The sequence below is a fragment of the Canis lupus genome, chromosome 18, assembly GCF_048164855.1.
Source record: "Canis lupus baileyi chromosome 18, mCanLup2.hap1, whole genome shotgun sequence".
Lineage (NCBI taxonomy): Eukaryota > Metazoa > Chordata > Mammalia > Carnivora > Canidae > Canis > Canis lupus.
In genome coordinates this window covers 24,877,586-24,893,800 of record NC_132855.1, presented here as the reverse complement: position 1 = coordinate 24,893,800, position 16,215 = coordinate 24,877,586, and the positions used below count along the sequence as shown (strand labels likewise).

Sequence of the window (16,215 nt, the reverse complement as noted above, 5' to 3'; positions counted from 1 at the left end):
AAATATGACCATTAATCTCTTTAATATCATCTAAGCAATCTAGCTAAGCAGTCTAGATCATAAACTCATAAACCCATAAACCCAGATGTGTGTGATAGATTCCGCTAACCACTTACACAAAAATATCCCCTGTAATCTGTCTTAAAATACACAACTATATTTGAAGCATGCCCCAATCTGGGCATTATAAGTAGTTTTTTTCATGCCTACTTTTTCATCTTTATCAGCCTCAAATGAAAAGCCAAAAGAAGACAACTTACTGAAATATAGTTTTCATTTGCAGAAATTTCACTGAAAATCATTCTCCCTTATGAAAATGTCACCAAACTGTTTTTTTAAAGATGTATCATGTAAATGGTTATCTTTATTCTATATTTGGTATTTTAGGACCAAAACATGTCAAAATTTTATTCCTAAAACAGAAAAACATTGCTTATTTTTTTGTGATTAGTCATAGTCATCAGTACCTAGAAATCACACAATAACCAACAATGTGAAGAAATGCCATGAGGTGCTACATCTTCAGGGGTAAAAGGAAAAATAAACTATTCTGCCAAGGTATTTGTGTTGTGGTTCTGGGGGGTTTTTTGTTTTGTTTTTTTACACCCAATGTGGGGCTTGAACTCATGACACCAAGATCAAGAGTTGCATGCGCTACTGACTGATCCAGCCAGGTGTTCCTCTGCTGAGATATTTGAGCAAATATTCCAGGCTTTGAAAAAGCATCACCTTTTTGTTTGTTTGTTTGAAAGATAGTCTAAGGCAATCAGGGCAATACCAGACACATTCAGTTGCAGGTTAGCATTAAGACACTAAAAAGATTAACTGTCAAATAAATGGATGTTTTTTGAAAAAAGGAAAAAACAGATCGCAATAAACTAGGCAATTAGACAAAACAGTCAATATTAACTTCTATTTCTATAAGACACCTTTCATGTTAAAGGCTCAAAGTGTTAATTAATTCCTCAACACCTCTGTCAATTAGCCAGCATCTTTGGGCTTGTAAAGTACTTTTATCCCATGGATTAAAACACTGTATCATCATAATCCTTATTCTCAGAACAATCCAGTCCTCAACCTGCTCTCAGTGTCTGACACCACCCGGAATAGGATGCAACCAAACATTTACTAAGCAAACCAAACTGCCAAGTTGCAAAAGGTGGCTAAGATGGATGAGTATGTTTGCTTGCTCATAAGTCATGGGGAAGAAGTTTCTTAGATTAGGGCTTCTGAAAATTGTGTTTAGGAGCACCTAGGAGATTTGGTTAATGTGTGGATTCTGATGGAGTGTGGCTGAATGGGGCCCAGGTGATGTTGGTGACCACAAAGCCCAAATCCCTCAGCAATACCTTCTCACTGGGAAGGGCTCCCTTGATCTTGGGGAAGCAGGGCTGAGTCTACACCCTAAACTACATTACCAGGGTTACTGTCATGACAATAATAGTTAATAAGAGCCCCTTCACCCCCACCCCATCCAGCAAGCTACTGCTTCCATTGCTCATGATGCTCCTCTCCTCCACCCCCAACATTATCAAGTTATGTTTCTCATCTCCTTCAATAATCCATCTGCACCAGGGAAACCCCACTAGGAATATCATTAATATCACCCAAAGCATGAGAGGAGGTGCCCCTGCACTGAACTCCTACTCCCCTGACTTGCTGACCAGGGCAGCAACAATTCAGCAACAATCACAACCTGAGCAGAAACCAACAAACCTATAGAACTTAGGGGAGAGCACCAAGGGAGAAAAGGGATAGAAGGGAGAGAGCTGAGCATCCCCCTCCCCCCAAAAGCAGTTCTTACTCCCAGTGTATTTAAACTCTTGTACTGGATCCGGAAGCCGTCCAAGTATGTAGGTCTAACTAGAGTTGCCATACTAGGCAGGAACATTGTGATATGGATGTGATTAGCTACAAGGTCAATGTGACTGCCACAACAAAACACTGAACATTATCTTATCTCCCCTCCAATTTCTGGAACTGAAAATTCGATTTCTCATCATCTACTTCTGTCTCTAGTTGCATTTTTAGCAATTAATTCATAGAAGTGCAGACGGAACTCTCATCTCAAATGTAAATGGGGTGATGGTATTCGGAGACTTATTTGAAGCCTCAGAAACCAGTCTGATTTTTCCTATAGTGCAAAAGGAATAGAAAACACCTCAAAGTTCTGAAAGTAATTCTCACGTAGTACATGGGGAACACTTCCCCTCAATTTATTACCAGACAAATGAAAATGACTCATCCTAGGCAATCATATTAGCACTTTATCTTTAGGCCCAAGGCACTAATCAATCCTTAGATTATGAAAATAGGAAGCTTTGGCCCAACCACTGGGAATCTGAAATAGCACAGCACACGCTCTCTCCCCATTCTACTCCCACTGAACCCTAAATATGTTCTAACTTGGATGGATGGTTCTTTTCCATGAACCTCATTAATGTACATCTCCCATTGCTTTTTTCAATCTATATCCGTGGAGACCACATTAAGAAACTGAGAACAATGACAGATCTTATACACAGCTGTATGTAGTAGCTAAAAAAGAATCGTAGGAGCCCACTCACAACTAGACCCAAAGACTTATCCAATGTGTTTTTATTTTTAAAAAATAAAAAAAAAATAGATAGGTTTAAAGTTGATACCATCATCTATTAAAAAAAATTTTTTTAAAGGCTCTATGTGAAGTGGTCCCCCCATGACTGCAACCACTCTTCCCACCTGTCATGTCTACTTGGCCTATTCTCTAAACCGAAGGTTCTCAGACAATGGGCTATAAATTGCTTGTGGGGGAAGGGAGAGCAGGGTGTGGTATGCTTTTTTCAAGACGTTCATGAGTCCATATATAAAAAACATGCTTTGTCTACAGGATAGATCATGCTTAACCTAGATCATATTTTTCAAAAAAAAAATACACACACACACACACACACACACACACACACACACACACACTAATGTGGTTAGTTAAATATGGGATTTTAAAATAGTAATTGTAGTTCTCCCAACCTTCCCTCCCACCTTTGCTCAATGGTGCCTCAGAAAACAGATTGTGCCAAGTGTCCAATTAGAAAGCAGTTGGTAGCATGGGATACCAGAAAAGAACATGAAGGCACTATCTAGGGTATGGATAAGAGTTACATAGGTGTATATAATAATTAAAAATTCAGCAAGCTATACCCTGAATAATTCTGCATTTTAAGTCATATCTCAATAGAAAGGAGGTCTTCTTACTCAAATAGGGTGAGAATAACTATTCCCCTAATCCAGGTCACAATGAAATTTTCCCCAACTATGATAAATGGAAAAAAACAGGAATATTACAATGAGTTTGAGATAAAGCTAAATTTAGTTAACTTAATGAAATGTCCTTTATTCTGAGGATCTTTCCTACTATGTTTTTTAAAGATTTATTTATTTATTGGGAGGGGGAGGAGCAGAGGGAAAGGGAGTCTCGAGCAGACTCCATGCTGAGGGTAGAGCCTGATGCAGGGCTTGATCTCATGACCCTGCAATCACAGCCTGAGCGGAAAGCAAGAGTCAGATGCTTAATTGTGACACTGAGGCACCCCTTTCCTACTTTTTTGGTGTCATTTATTCTGAGTACTCTTCCTATTCTTTATGGTATATCACAATCTCATTTCTGTAAGAAAAAATAATGATAATAAAATGCTATTTTTCTCTTTTTGTTTTATTTTTACAATTTTGTTTTGATATTGTTTGATATATTAACACCTTTACTTGACAAAATAAAAAGCTGGTAATTTCCTTGTGTTTTTTCTTTAAATGACTCCATGAAATGAAAACATGTGTTCTGGGATGCATGGATGGCTCAGTGGTTAAGTGACTGCCGTTGGCTCAGGGTGTGATCCCGGGGTCCTGGGACCGAGTCCTGCATCAGGCTTCCAGTGGGGAATCTGCCTCTCTCTCTGCCTATGTCTCTGCCTCTCTCTCTGTGTCTCTCATGAATAAATAAATAAAATCTTAAAAAAGAAAAAAGAAAGAAAACACGTGTTCTAAACTTTCTAAGTGACCACTCTTAGTCCAATTGTACTTTAAAACTGATCATTAGCCCATCCATTTACTCTCATACTTCTGCCCTTATTCACAAGGCAAAGGTGGAGAAATTCCAACCATTTGTCACCTCGAAGGACCCAAGGAGGGGCTCAACCTCACCGAAAGAGCAGAATTCCCTCTCCCATAGATCTCCCAGGAGTCCTCAAAGAGCCTTGATAAGGTCCCTGAAGAAGGGATCTATGTTTATTGAAGTCCCAATGCTGCACATACCCAGTACAAATATTATAAAACATCACATTTAAGAGGAAGCAGAGCAGAGACTCTCTCAGGAACCCACCCACCCGCAACTGGAGATTCCATACCCTAACTTCAGAACCAGGAGTCTACTGTCAACAAACATTCCAATGAGGCTAAGAGAAAAGTCACCACCAATACCCCAAATAGACACTTCAAACAAATCCTCCCAGTACTGATGTAGTCCATCTCTTTGTGATCAAGGTTATGATTTCAGTACATTTTAGGAGTTTTTGCTTAAAGGACAATTTTTGACAAGGTGTTAGAAAATTGTGTTACCTGTAAAATCCCTTGAGGTTCACTCTGTCCTTTATCAGGTCAGCTGCCTGAACGATAATAATATTCCTCAATGCTCTTCCTGCACAAGAAGAATTCTCCCCATAAATCTAAATGGAAAAAGACAAACATTCTCCATAAATTTAGAATAATATGACAATTTGTGAGCTGCCAATAGCACACTATATATAAAAAAATCATGACCATGTCCTAAGTTTAAAAAAATTTTAGCCTATGTAGCTATAGATCAACATGTTGCTATCTATATTATTTTTGCTATTGGTCCACTTGTGTTATTATGCTACAATAACTATTCTCCAAATAAACTGTTTTAACTACAATCTTTTATACAAAGTTTCCAGAATAAAGTATCTGTTTTTTTAAATAGTGTTTCTATCAATACAAAAAATTGAAGAATATTTTACTACACACTACTCTGCCATATTGATGCATTGATAAATCTTGGAAGATGGGAAACTTTTTCCTATTTAATGACCATCTTGCACTGTGACACCATGTGATAGGCTGCTGATGCCTGCTTCAAGTTTGAGCTTCAGTCAGTTGCAGAGCTCAGAGTTAATTCCAAGCTATCCTGGTTTCATCTTCATGATTCCACCTAGCACGTAAAATTTTTATTTAACTTCCTTTTAAATCTTCTAATTCACCCATACGCATCTCTGATTCTTAGAGGATGAAGGAGGGTATTCTGTAGATCTAGAGAGGTCCATATCCTACTTTATAACCGCCTCTTTTCTCTATAATTGGCAGCTTCCTCCACAATAAAATGCTGTTTCACAAAGAAACTAAATAAAAATAAACTGTCTTCATGCTCATGAAAATTAATATATATTGGGAATGCATGCTTGCGTCTGTTTACTTGTTTCTTGGTGAACTCTTTCTGCACTTACACTATTTTGCACCTATAAAATATTTTATATCTTCTCTTGAAGCAAACCAATTAATAATATATTGACTATGACTTGACAGGGAACATTTCAACCCTATCCTTACACTTCCCTAATATTCATATTATCACCTCCTAAACACAACCTAATAAAAAAGTGGGAAGGGCAGGGAATGATTTATTCTTAACATGTTGCAACTGTATACAAAAACAAAACAAAAAGACCCACAGAAATACAACAAGTCAGATGACAGAAAGTACTAGAGTGAGGGATGGGCTAAATGGGTGATGGGTATCAAGGAGTCACTTGTCATGATGAGCACTGGGTGTTACATTTAAGTGATGAATCATTAAATTCTACCCCTGGAACAAATATTACATTGTATATTAACTAACTAGAACTTAAATAAAAATTTGGAAGAAAAAAAAGGAATACCCTAAAAGAGGTACAAGTCAGCTGTTCCTTGATGGGTCCTAACAAGGTACCAATATTCATTCACTTGGTCTTTCAAAAGTCACTTAATAAGCAGCTCTCAGACCCCATTCTAGATGCTGGGGATACAATAGTGAACAAAGCCAAAAACTTGCAGACTTCGCAATGCTCACAGTCTCCTTAAAAAAAAAAAAAAAAAAAAAAAGGAAAAAAGGAAAAAAACAAAAAACAAAAAACCCCACAACTCTTTGTGAAATGATTTTTAAACACAATGAAGACTTCTCCATCTTTTTTCAATGAACATAGAAATATTTTACTGATAACTACAAATATAAACAATTCCCTCTTACACCAAGTTTTTTGTGTAAAATATTCACAATTTTAAAAATATAGTATTTCTAGGGGCATCAGTGGTTGAGCATCTGCCTTTGGCTCAATGTGATCCGGGTCCTGGTATCAAGCCCCGCATCATGCTTCCTGTGGGAAGCCTGCTTCTCCTTCTGCCTATGTCTCTGCCTCTGAGTCTCTCTTGAATAAATAAATAAATATTTTTAAAGATTCGGGATTTTTATTAACACAGCAAATTGAAAAAATATATAATAACTCTGCCATATTGATAATACATTAATATAAGGTCTTGGAAAATGGGAAATTATTTTTTTCCTATATGGTGAACATCTTGTACCATGACACAGTTATCAGAGCATTTCAAGAAACTTCAGCTGTGTCATCCCCAAGTGAAGGAGACAGGGTGCCCAAGAGCAAAGGAAAGAACTGTAACTAGAGAATTCTACACCAGGATTCATAAATCATTGTTTCAGAAAATGCAGTAAGAGAAAAGAATCGTACCTGGGAAGGAGTGTGTTCAAGGTATGGATTGGAAATTCTTCTTGATAGAGTCTATTTTGAAAGAAAGAAGAGGGGAAACATTAGAACCACACAAATCTTTGTACCAGCAGGAACAATCTGCCCTGTGGCAGGTCTAGCAGTTGTCCAAGTCAAAACACGTGCTTACATCTCAAGTCATGGGCCATAAAGAATTAATGTCCTTATTCTCGTTCAGTGCAAGCATCTGGTCAACATTCATTCCAGTAAGACAAGTGATTCCATTTGAACAGCTCTCAACCTAAATGGTACAACTTTAAGGAGTGCCATGAAAAGACTAGGATCTTTTCATACTTGGGATTTTATTCTCCACATGATTTTGAATGTTTCTCCTTTCCTTTTCATTTTCTCTTTTACCAACTAAGACTCACATCAGTATTCATCTGCATGGCTGCTTCAGCTTCTGGGTGGATTTCCCTGCCCTCTGGTCACATCCCTGTAGGTCATCCTGCAGACCTCAACTGAACCAATGTCCCTCTGACTTACAGTGGGTCTCCTACTGCTGATGTGAATCAATCTGAGCCACCATGGTCTACCTCCATTCCTTGATCTCTGGTCATGCCCCTGCAGGTTATATTGCAAACCTCAACTGAACAAACGCCTCCTTGACCTACAGTGGGTCTCCTGCTGCTTATGTGAGTCAATCTGAGCCACCATGTCTGCCTTCAACAGGTTTCCAGTGTCCTCCTCGCATCTTCTTACAGGACAAGACCTACTCAGCAGAAGAGCCCATCACTCACACCCACCTCTGCTCATACCACTTTCTATGTTGTAGAGTCCTCCATCTTCCCTGATGCTTCCCTGAATCCCATCAAACTTCCAAGTACAGGTTTAGCATAGTCACCTCCTGGGTGAAGCTCCTCCCACCTGTCCCAGTCCACTGGGGTTTGTCCCCCTTAGCAGCTCTGTGTTTCTGTATTATTCATGGGGCAGCTCCTGAATGTTCTGCATTGTTGGCTGTTGTTCTATGTGTGCATTTGCCCCAATTAATCCAGAAGATCCTTGAGGGAGTGCTGGCAGTTTATACTGTTTTGCTTTCACAGCATCTAGTTCACAACCTAGTACAGAAATGTTTATTTTTCTACTCATTTATTTATAGATATTTACATCTCTATCAATTTAGTAAGTATTTGCTGAATGATTTGAATGGTAGGAGCTAATTTTTCGTACTTAAAGATCCAGTAGGCAGCATCATCACCCACATATGCTTAAGTACAATAGAAAACTATTATCATTTCCCATTGTGGTATGCAGAAAAGAACAGAGAAACTAACATTTACTGAGCTCCCAACCCATGTTTAAAATCTCTTTACACCTCTATCCCAAGGCTTGCTGTCTTTTGAGATTCCCATGATTTTTAGTCTGCTGCCTCCACTTCTCAAATTCATTGGCTAAGTTACAAAACACCCTGCCAGTCATGGCTTTCCAGCATCTGAACCCTCTACCAAACCTTAATCTAAGACACAATTCCCATTCTGCATCTTCCCCACTCCACATGGCTCCCCTATTACTTATCTTAATTAAACTGAAATAAACATACACACTCTATCCAAAAATGCCAACTGGTTTACTCTGCTTAAGATTTGCAAAGGCTTCAAAGAAAATGAAATTTATAAAGGTAGACAGGCCATTTTTAATTCCCCTGTATTAAAATAAAACATCCACCCACCCCTTCTGGTGTCGACTATACACATTCCCAATCAGCCCTCCTCAGGCCTTCTGTCGTCTGAGCCTATGTAATATATTCACTTATTGAAATACCAAACAATTTAAAATTTGCATATGTACTAGCTTTATCATTTGAGGATGAATCATCATAAGTGATTTTTCTTCCCCTAAATAGAATTTTCAGAGTCAATATGGCAGGCCAGAACTGATAGTGTTTGTTACTCATCTAACTGCCTGAATTAGCTCAGAAAAGCAACTACTTCACATGATTTAGTTGAAGAAGAAGAAGAAGAAGAAGAAGAAGAAGAAGAAGAGGAGAAGGAAGAGGAGGAGGAGGAGGAGGAGGAGGAGGAGGAGGAGGAAAGCTTTTAGGTAGAAACAAGTTCTCAAGAACTAGGTAAGGGCACATTCACAAAAGAAAGCAAACCATTTCCTTTCTTTCAGCTGCCAACCTAAATCTGGCTGTCTCCACACTAGTATTACACTCACACAATTCTACTTCACAGAAACTTCCCCATGGATGGCTGGTTTCAAAAGATTGGTAAAGTGAGTAAATAAAGCCATGAGAGTCTTCTAGGCTGACTAGATAACAATGACAGATAAGCTACTAGCTCACAGGGAATCAATGAGAGCAACACAACAAGACTGGCCTTTTCCAGAACACAATACCTACATTTGTTGTCAGAAACTCCTGCGAAGCGCTCTCTTAACTGGTCCCAGGAGGGCTCTGTTCCATCAAGGCTCTAGCATGGCAGCTCTCAAACTCAGCTGGGCTCTAGGAAGCCCCAGGGCTCCCTGCAGAACTCTGGTAAGTTATGATGTATTAAACTTGAAATCACTACCCTAACTATGTGCTTTAGAGACCGCTTTTTGTTAGTTTGTCGGTATTGATGCAAAACACCAAGTGTCAAAAAGAACTTAGAATAGTCTATCCATGACCTCATTTGTAAGAGGTGCTGAGAAATTATGTTTTTATTAGAGGAATACAGTGGACCAACTTACAAGAATCCAAGAATCACTGCTCTAAATCACCCCATGGGTTGCTCCCCAGCATTTACCTGAAAGAGTATCTATCACAAGAACAGCCTTAAAAATGCACCCCTCTCTGTTTCCATATTTTTTCCTAAAATGTTATCAGCTGTTTTCATCCCATCTTTGAATTCCTTGGTTTTTCTTCTCCTCTGAGCATTCGAGGGCTTCATCTAATCCCTCTTGTGGCAACTAACTTCCATTCATTTCTCATTTACAAAGCACCTACTGAGTTTGACAAGTACTGTGGGAGCTTCCAGAACCATACTCAAGAGTGTGATACCATTCCTAATCTGGAAATCCATTTACCAGATCACACAGGATCTAAGGAACACTTTAAACCCACGGATTCTTTTTTAATCCTGATTTCTTATCAATTTACTCTATAATTTTGGATGGCTAGTTCCAGTGATACAGAGTACCCTCTTTTAAATGGCTCTTGCCATAATACCTCATAACATAATGCCCAGGTGAAATGATTTTTTCCCCTTTATTTCCAATTTCCTAGAATTTCTTCAGCTAGATGCGATGATACTTTCATGAAAGACACACACACACACATATATATATAGAGAGAAGATTAGTAACAATACAAATGAAATTAGATTTTAATTTAAATTTATTTCTTTTCCTTTCCATTTTAGTGAACCATGGAAAATAATTCCCAAGTGATTCCAGGCAAATATTTTTCATATTTTAAACATGTATTAGAAAATTGCAACCCTTTAATATCCACAAATGAACTTCCAAAAAAAATTACAGCATAACTCGAAAGAAAGGGTAATTGGTTAGCAATCATGTATTACCTTCATTTTTTTAACGTTCAATGTCCACTAAAGTTAAGCTATAATGATCCAAGATGCTGGTCTGAACCAAGCACAGAATTCACTCCAGAATTAGTAAAAAGATCCCACTATACTATATGATAGACTTACAGCACTTTTTTTTTTTTAAATCGGCCCTTAAAGGACATGCCTTAATACTCAAATTGAATTAAAGTATACAAGTAGCCAAGGGAAGAGAGAATGAAAGGAAAAAGACCAAATCATTTTGATCCTGGCACACCTGCTCCATTTCAAAGAGGAACCAACAGAACTACCAAATTTATTGATACCTTGAGAATTCAGTTCCTGATATAACTTTCTGTCACCTGCAGCCATTACCCTTTCCTTATTCTGGGCCATCAAGTAGAAGATGAAGACATCTAAATGGAATAAGTACCTGCCTTTTCTTACAATCCTAGGAAACCAGAAAGTTTCTGAAGTTCCTGGAAAGCGTCTATGGGAAGAGATTACCACTGACTCAAACAACAAGGTCTATAACAAGGCAGGCTTTCCAGTAGAGTTCTAAGATTATGGGTCCTTTTTAAGCCCCAAGAAATGCTTCCAACCCAATCAGAGCTTGGTCAAGGTAAAAGGGACCACACCCCAGCCAGGATGTGGGCTTGAGAACGCAGCATCACGCATTAGGCAGCATACAAGCTGGAGCCAACTGCTGTAAGGGAAGCATGGGGTGGGTGCCGTCACCCTCCCACAAGCTCCAGTCATGGTTCAAGCCAACCACCACATTCTTGGGGCTCCAAGGGATGTGCTCCCACTGGTAGGTCACAACCACAAAGGCCATTTGCGGTAGCACCTTGTCCGCATAGTCTTGCCACAACAACGTCAATAATGTTCTCAAAATTGTATTTTTCTACTGTCCAGTGAGGTGTTAAGAAAATGGAATGAAACGGAAATGGCAGAAATGCTTACTGAGAACCTCCTTTGTCTTTAGCACTTTCCCATAACAGTAACTGCATCCATCTAGTCACATTTTTACAGACAACAGGCCTGAGGGACAGCGAAATTAAGAAATTTCCTTAAATGGGGCCCCTGGGTGGTGTAGTCAGTTAAGCATCTGACTCCTGATTTCCGCTCGGGTTTTGATTTCACTGTGGTGAGATGAAGCCCCGCATCGTGGGGCCTACTTAAGATTCATTCTCTCTCTTCCTCTGCCCTCCTTTCCCCCTTCTCACTCCCTCTTGAAAGAGAGAAAGAAAGAGAGAGAGAGAGAGAGAGAGAGAGAAGCAAGCAAGCAAGCAAGCAATTTAAAGTCCCTGAACTGGAAAGTTATAGAGCCAGGACTGAAACAATAGTGACCGGTTGCAAAGCCACCACTCTGCTGTAATAGACTGCATGCTATTAATTAATAATTGGGTTTCTACCCCGTGCTAGAGATTGTGCTAAGTATTTTATATGCAACATACCATTTAATCTGTGGAAAACTTTGAGGTAGGTACTATTTGTTAATTCTATTTGGCAGAAGACAGAACTAGACTTGAAGAGGTTAAGAAATCTACCCATTTGCAGCCCAAGCCCATCTGTAGTTACCACTTCACAAGTGTCACTTATAACAACAGACTGTGATGATTTAAGAGTCACATGACAAATGAGTGCTCCTCGCTGCATTAAGAAGTCACAAATAGCACTAGATCCAGTGATTCTCAGCCCTGGGTGTAAATTAGAGCCATCTGAGAAACTGAAGAGAAAAACCAAGCAGGAGCTCACGTCCCACCTCCAGACCACAGAATTAGAAGCTCTGGGAGTGAGGCCTGGGTGGTTTCTGCCAAGCTCCCCAGGTGGTTCGAATGTGTAACCACTGTACAAATCGGTGGTTGGAACTGGCAATTTGAACCTCTCATCATCCACTTCAGCTAGGAGACTTGGAGCGCTCTTCAAACATTGCCTCCCTCGCAGGCCCAGCTGAGTTCAGAACACAGAATTATAAGTCCTTTGACTGACAGCGCTGGGATCTGTGGCTGAGCTTTTAAGTCTGGCTTGTGCAAAACAAAGGGCTAGTGTTTCTGGACATCCCACCTTGTACCTGTTTGTGTGATGTTTTATATCTACCCCATCCCAGACATAGCCCTAAGCCAAGGTACCTTCATGTGTGCAAAGAACATACCCTTTTAATGGCACCCACGGCGTTCAAATTAATTTTTACTTCCCATTAGTAAAGGACTCTCTTCTAGTATAAACATGTTTGCCCCACTTAAAAGTCAAAGTAGAAAATTAAAGTGGGTTCTAGGGATACTTATAAATATTTCAAAATCTTGCCTGCCTAGGAAAATAAATCAGCAAGAACCAGCAGCTTCTGGGAAAATATACACAATAGGTACAATAAAAACAAACCCCAACATGTTATCAACTTGATTTGTATTCAGTTCTTAGGAAAACCTTTCTTTTTGCTGCATTTACAAGCAAGAGAATAGTTCTGCCTAACACAGTGGGCTTTTCTAATTAACACAATCACAGAAAAGCTTTGAATATTTAGGAATCCAGTCGCTGAAGATTTTAGAACAGTTAAATTAGCAAGCTTACTTATCTTCATTTGTCCCTGAATTCTCTGTTTATATTAACATCAACCTACCCAGTCATACCTGGACTCTAAGATGAACCCTTTCCACAGTAACCAACATGAAGATGCTCCCAGCGAGACAAGGTGAGCCGCAAAATAATGAAAGAATTGCATTATGACCCACAGGAAAAATATCCAGGAGCCCATATTGATAGAAACAATTGAATAAACAATGTTGGGCCAAGTGGGCTGGAGGGAATGGGGACAGCTCTACCTTACAGAATCCCAATTACTAAATTCAAGAAGAGGAGGAAAACAAATTCACCATTAGGCAAATACTACGGTACTAAATGTTGCAGACAAAAGAGAAAGAAATCAGTGGGTGCCAGAATTAGTGGACACAGTGTGATATACAGGCTATCTGTGCAGTGTCAAAGTGCTTCTCACAAGATATTGAGTATGGAGGGAAAAAAGAGTAACAGCATAGAATAGCAGACCTCACACTAATTGATAAGTTATCACTAATCATGAGACATGCTGACATCATTTGCCCACTGAAAGATAGGATGAGGAAGGCACTGCAATGGCATTTTTGTAAAACTATGCACCTGAATTCAATAAAAAACTGGACAACTCCAAATCGAGGGGCTTTCCTCAATAGCCTGTAACTCTCCAAAAATTGTCCAAAGGTTCTCCCAGGTTGGAGAAGATGAAAGGAATTGCAACGAAAGGCCATGTGTGATTCTAGACTAGGAATAAGGACCTTGGGTGGCACAATGGGCAAACTCTGAATGAGGTCTACATTTGAGTTAACTGACTACGAACACTGCTTTTGTCAAGTGCACTGTGGTTACATAAAATGTTAACATTTGGGGAAGCTGAATGAAGGTTAGAACTCTCTACCATTTGTGTTACTTCTGAGTCTGAAATTTTTGCAAAAGGAAAAGTTGGGAGGAAAAAAGTAATGGCCTCTTTCCTCCCCACAAATAAAGTTTCAAAAACACATTCATGGGCAGCCCGGGTGGCTCAGCAGTTTAGCACCACCTTCAGCCCAGGGCATGATCCTGGAGACCTGGGATCGAGTCCCACTTCGGGCTCCCTGCATGGGGCCTGCTTCTCCCTCTACCTGTGTCTCTGCCTCTCTCTCTCTCTCTCTCTCTCTCTGTCTCTCATGAATAAATAAAATCTTAAAACACACACACACACACACATTTAAACATTATTTCAAAATAAAGTATCTATTTCTTTGCTAAATGCTGTGTGACCCTTACCATACCGTTATTATCTCAGGCTGCAAAACAGAATGATGCTTGCCGCCCTGTACACTTGGACCTCTACCACAAATCAGATTTCTCTCTCTAAAACATCTTCTTGGAACTTTCCAGAACGCTCGGTGAGACGCAGAGGAGTGGAGGCTGTCCGAGCTGCGCCCAGCAATGCGCTCCTTCCCGCTCCCCCACTCCAGCTTCGGCCCTCTCACAGGCTGTAGAAAATGGTGAAAGAAACCACTTACTATGATGTTTTGGGGGTCAAACCCAATGCCACCCAGGAGGAATTGAAAAAGGCTTACAGGAAACTGGCCTTGAAGTACCACCCTGATAAGAATCCAAAAAAAAAAAAAAAAAAGAATCCAAACGAAGGAGAGAAGTTTAAACAGATTTCTCAAGCTTATGAAGCGCTCTCTGATGCAAAGAAAAGGAAATTATATGACAAAGGAGGAGAACAGGCAATTAAAGAAGGTGGAGCTGGTGGTGGTCTTGGCTCCCCAATGGACATCTTTGATATGTTTTTTGGAGGAGGAGGCAGGATGCAGAGAGAACGGAAAGGTAAAAATGTTGTACATCAGCTCTCAGTAACCTTAGAAGGTTTATAATGGCACAACAAGAAAACTAGCTCTGCAAAAGAATGTGATTTGTGATAAATGTGAAGGCCGAGGTGGTAAGAAAGGAGCAGTCGAATGTTGTCCCAATTGCCAAGGTACTGGAATGCAAATAAGAATTCATCAGGTAGAACCTGGAATGGTTCAGCAAATTCAGTCTGTGTGCATGGAGTGCCAGGGCCATGGGGAACGGATCAGTCCTAAAGATAGATGTAAAAGCTGCAACAGAAGGAAGATAGTTTAAGAGAAGAAGATTCTAGAAGTGCATATTGACAAAGGCATGAAAGATGGCCAGAAGATAACATTCCATGGTGAGGGAGACCAAGAACCAGGACTGGAACCAGGAGATATTATCATTGTTTTAGATCAGAAGGACCGTGCTGTTTTTACTCGACGAGGAGAAGATCTTTTCATGCGTATGGATATACAGCTGGTTGAAGCCCTGTGTGGCTTTCAAAAGCCAATATCTACTCTTGACAACCGAACCATTGTCATCACCTCTCATCCAGGTCAGACTGTCAAGCATGGGGATATCAAGTGTGTGCTAAATGAAGGCATGCCAATTTATCGTAGACCATATGAGAAGGGTCGCCTAATCATCAAATTTAAGGTAAACTTCCCCGAATGGCTTTCTGGGGCTTTCTCTCTCCTGATAAACTTTCTTTGCTGGAAAAACTCCTACCTGAGAGGAAGGAAGTAGAAGAGACTGATGAAATGGACCAGGTAGAACTGGTGGACTTTGATCCCAATCAGGAAAGACGGCGCCATTACAACGGGGAAGCATATGAGGATGATGAACATCATCCTAGGGGTGGTGATCAGTGTCAGACCTCTTAATGGGGCCAGTGAATAACACTGCTGCTGGCATTTTATACGCAGTAGTGGATGAGTGAAGGACTATAATCATAGCTCACTACTTCCTATTTTTTTTGTTTTAATTTTCAACTATAGTAGTGTTTTAAAAGTTAAATGAAGAACAAACTCAAATATAAATGCTCAAAAAAAATAAAACATCTTCTTACATATCACCTTGTTTTTTATTTTTATTTTTTTTCACCTTTTTTAAAAATGAAATAGCTATTTAAAAAACACAGTTTCCTCTCACCGAGTGCTCACAATGTGCCAAGCAGTCAATACCTTCAAGATACCCTGCCACACTTCCGTCCTACAAACCCACTGCTCTAGCCGGGCAGGTGGTCTTTTACCATGCAAATGATGCACAATCTCACCTCTGTGCCCAAGCCCTTGCCATGACCTCTGCTCCCTGCATTTCCCTACATTTCCATACCCTGCTCTTCCTTAGATCCATGCAAATGCTGCATGAAGTCTCCCCAAGTCCTGAGCCTCCCAGGACTAATCTCTGTCCCACACACTCTAACATTTGTCTTTATCTGCCACTAGGATAGAATGCCTTCTGCCTTCATTTGCATGCCTCTCTCCTCAACCAGCCTCGTAACCCCCCAGTATCTATTTATCCCATCTCTAAATCAAGCC

At 39.9% G+C, this 16,215-nt stretch overlaps 1 protein-coding gene and 1 pseudogene across 1 annotated transcript in view; one reads left to right on the top strand and one right to left on the bottom strand.

Annotated features, from left to right (window-relative positions):
- The window catches only part of RAPGEF5 (Rap guanine nucleotide exchange factor 5), a 229,736-nt gene that overhangs the window by 182,469 nt on the left and 31,052 nt on the right, over window positions 1–16,215 (bottom strand). The window contains exons 2-3 of the mRNA XM_072783806.1: window positions 6,774–6,824; window positions 4,591–4,697 (exon numbers count right to left, since the gene is read on the bottom strand). Coding sequence (XP_072639907.1) covers window positions 4,591–4,697; window positions 6,774–6,824 — 158 coding nt within the window. The remainder of the gene's footprint in view (window positions 1–4,590; window positions 4,698–6,773; window positions 6,825–16,215) is intronic.
- On the top strand, window positions 14,261–15,631 carry LOC140609489 (dnaJ homolog subfamily A member 1 pseudogene; annotated as a pseudogene).